We start from the raw sequence: 1,907 nt of genomic DNA on the forward strand, positions 1-1,907 counted from the left end.
GAATTGAATTTAACTTATATACTATAGAAGACTGAATTCCTTTTTCAAAATTCTCAACTAATATTTGTATACAAAAATATCAGCAGATAATACTTTAAGTATGATGTATTATAAGTACTATTTAACATTTTTACACACCAACTATATATAGAAGTCACTGAACAGTTGTATTGTCTAAATTATCTTGATTTATCTTTAAATATCTCACTTAATCACTACTCATTAATTTGGACTTGCTTATTGTTATTGATCATTTCTCCTTATCTTTATTGTGGGATCACAAATTTTCAAATGGTTGCATTTCATGCTCTAGATTGTAGTATTATATTTCTTCAAAATCAAGAAATATACAGGGGAAAAAGAAAGAACACCACAATGAAAATTAAAAGACTCGCCTTTTTAGCGTGCATGAGACTGTGATAATACATGTAAAGAAATGGCGAGCTTAAGAGTATTCACTATATTTTCCATAATTCTCTCTAAAGCTCGGACCATCAAATCAAAAGCCAAATCTCATAATTTCCATCATTAAGAGTATTATAGTATATCAATTACGTATCAAATTGTACAACTTTTTTCTGGAGAGAGAAAAAAAAAAGCAGAATAATAATACTGTAAAATTTAGAAAGAAAAAAAGTACTAGCAATGTAATCAGACGCTCTTTACAATCTGGCGTCTTTCATCAGCACAATTCGGGATGACTCAGTCCTCAAAGGTTCCTTTCGCCATCTCCGTTAATTGCAACATCACAAATTTCTACTGCCTAATCGAATTTTCTAATCTTTTAACAAACTGATTTTTCAGTACATCTCAGTAATGGCCGAGATTCACCAAAATTCTCCACACTATTCCGGTACTTTGCATGGCACGATTTCTGAAAATCCTCAAGGCTCAATGAACGGGTCGGGTTACCCGATCCAGATCTAGAGACAAACCGAAGGATCTCCTCGAACAGAAACTCGTCACAAGGTATAGCCAAGGTTCCGTGGTTCGAGAAACCGTACTCTTCCTCAGCCTGGATCAATAGCTTCCTGAAAATGGGATGATTTAAGTACGTCGTTCGGACGACGAATCTCCGGCAACTACTGCCTACCGATACTGCCACGTGCCCGGCGGGCACATCAGGAGCTATTCGTTTAGACGAAGACGACACTGCTCTTTTTTTCCAATGTCGAAGCATCTGACGAATCTTAACGATGTAACGGATCTTCATTGATTTTCCGATTTCCGGCGACATCTCCCTGTGTAGGAATATGAGTGGCGTGTGAGAGTGTGGAGAAACTTTTCCGGTTTGCGGTTTGGAATTGTAAGGAGTGTACTTAACGTCGGGTCTATTATATAGACCGGATGAACAAAAGGACGAAATTGACCTTGGTAGTTGGGGATATCTACGGGATTGCGACAGATGCTCTAAGGCCCATGTGGTGGGCAGAGAAAAAGTGATTATGATTAGTTGCCGTTGTGGGACCCTGTTGTACAACTAACGAGTCTCTCTTTTGAATCTCTGTGGATTTTGTTTTCCAATTATTGAATTTTTCTTTTTTGTCTCATTTTGTTGAATGAGAATCAATTTTTTTTAATATCATCAAAGAGTCTAGTGAAATAAATCAGATCTCTTAAAAAGTATCGAATTTTGGATTTGCAAAAAGTTCTGATAGAAAATATTTTCCTTTTTAGTGGACCTTACACAACATGAACTGGATTAAAGTTTATATGAATCAAGTAAAAAAGGAAGGAATCAATTTAATTGTTTTTGGAGCTTAGTTAAACAAAAACTAAATTAATTATCAGATATATTCTTTTTCACAAGTAAAAATTTAAATATCTATAAACTAGGGTGTTATGAGTTGCAATTATTTCATATTAGATGATATTTTAATTTTTAATAATTTTAATCTAATTTAGAG

General features: G+C 34.5%; 1 protein-coding gene across 1 annotated transcript; it reads right to left on the reverse strand.

The window, feature by feature from the left end:
• Positions 1–378: 378 nt before the first annotated feature.
• Positions 379–1,419, reverse strand: LOC109213274 (auxin-induced protein 6B-like). The gene has a single exon (XM_019377055.1). The coding sequence runs from the start codon at positions 1,235–1,237 to the stop codon at positions 785–787; it is 453 nt and encodes a 150-aa protein (XP_019232600.1). The 5' UTR covers positions 1,238–1,419; the 3' UTR covers positions 379–784.
• Positions 1,420–1,907: the final 488 nt, after the last annotated feature.

Source organism: Nicotiana attenuata, unplaced genomic scaffold, assembly GCF_001879085.1.
Source record: "Nicotiana attenuata strain UT unplaced genomic scaffold, NIATTr2, whole genome shotgun sequence".
NCBI lineage: Eukaryota > Viridiplantae > Streptophyta > Magnoliopsida > Solanales > Solanaceae > Nicotiana > Nicotiana attenuata.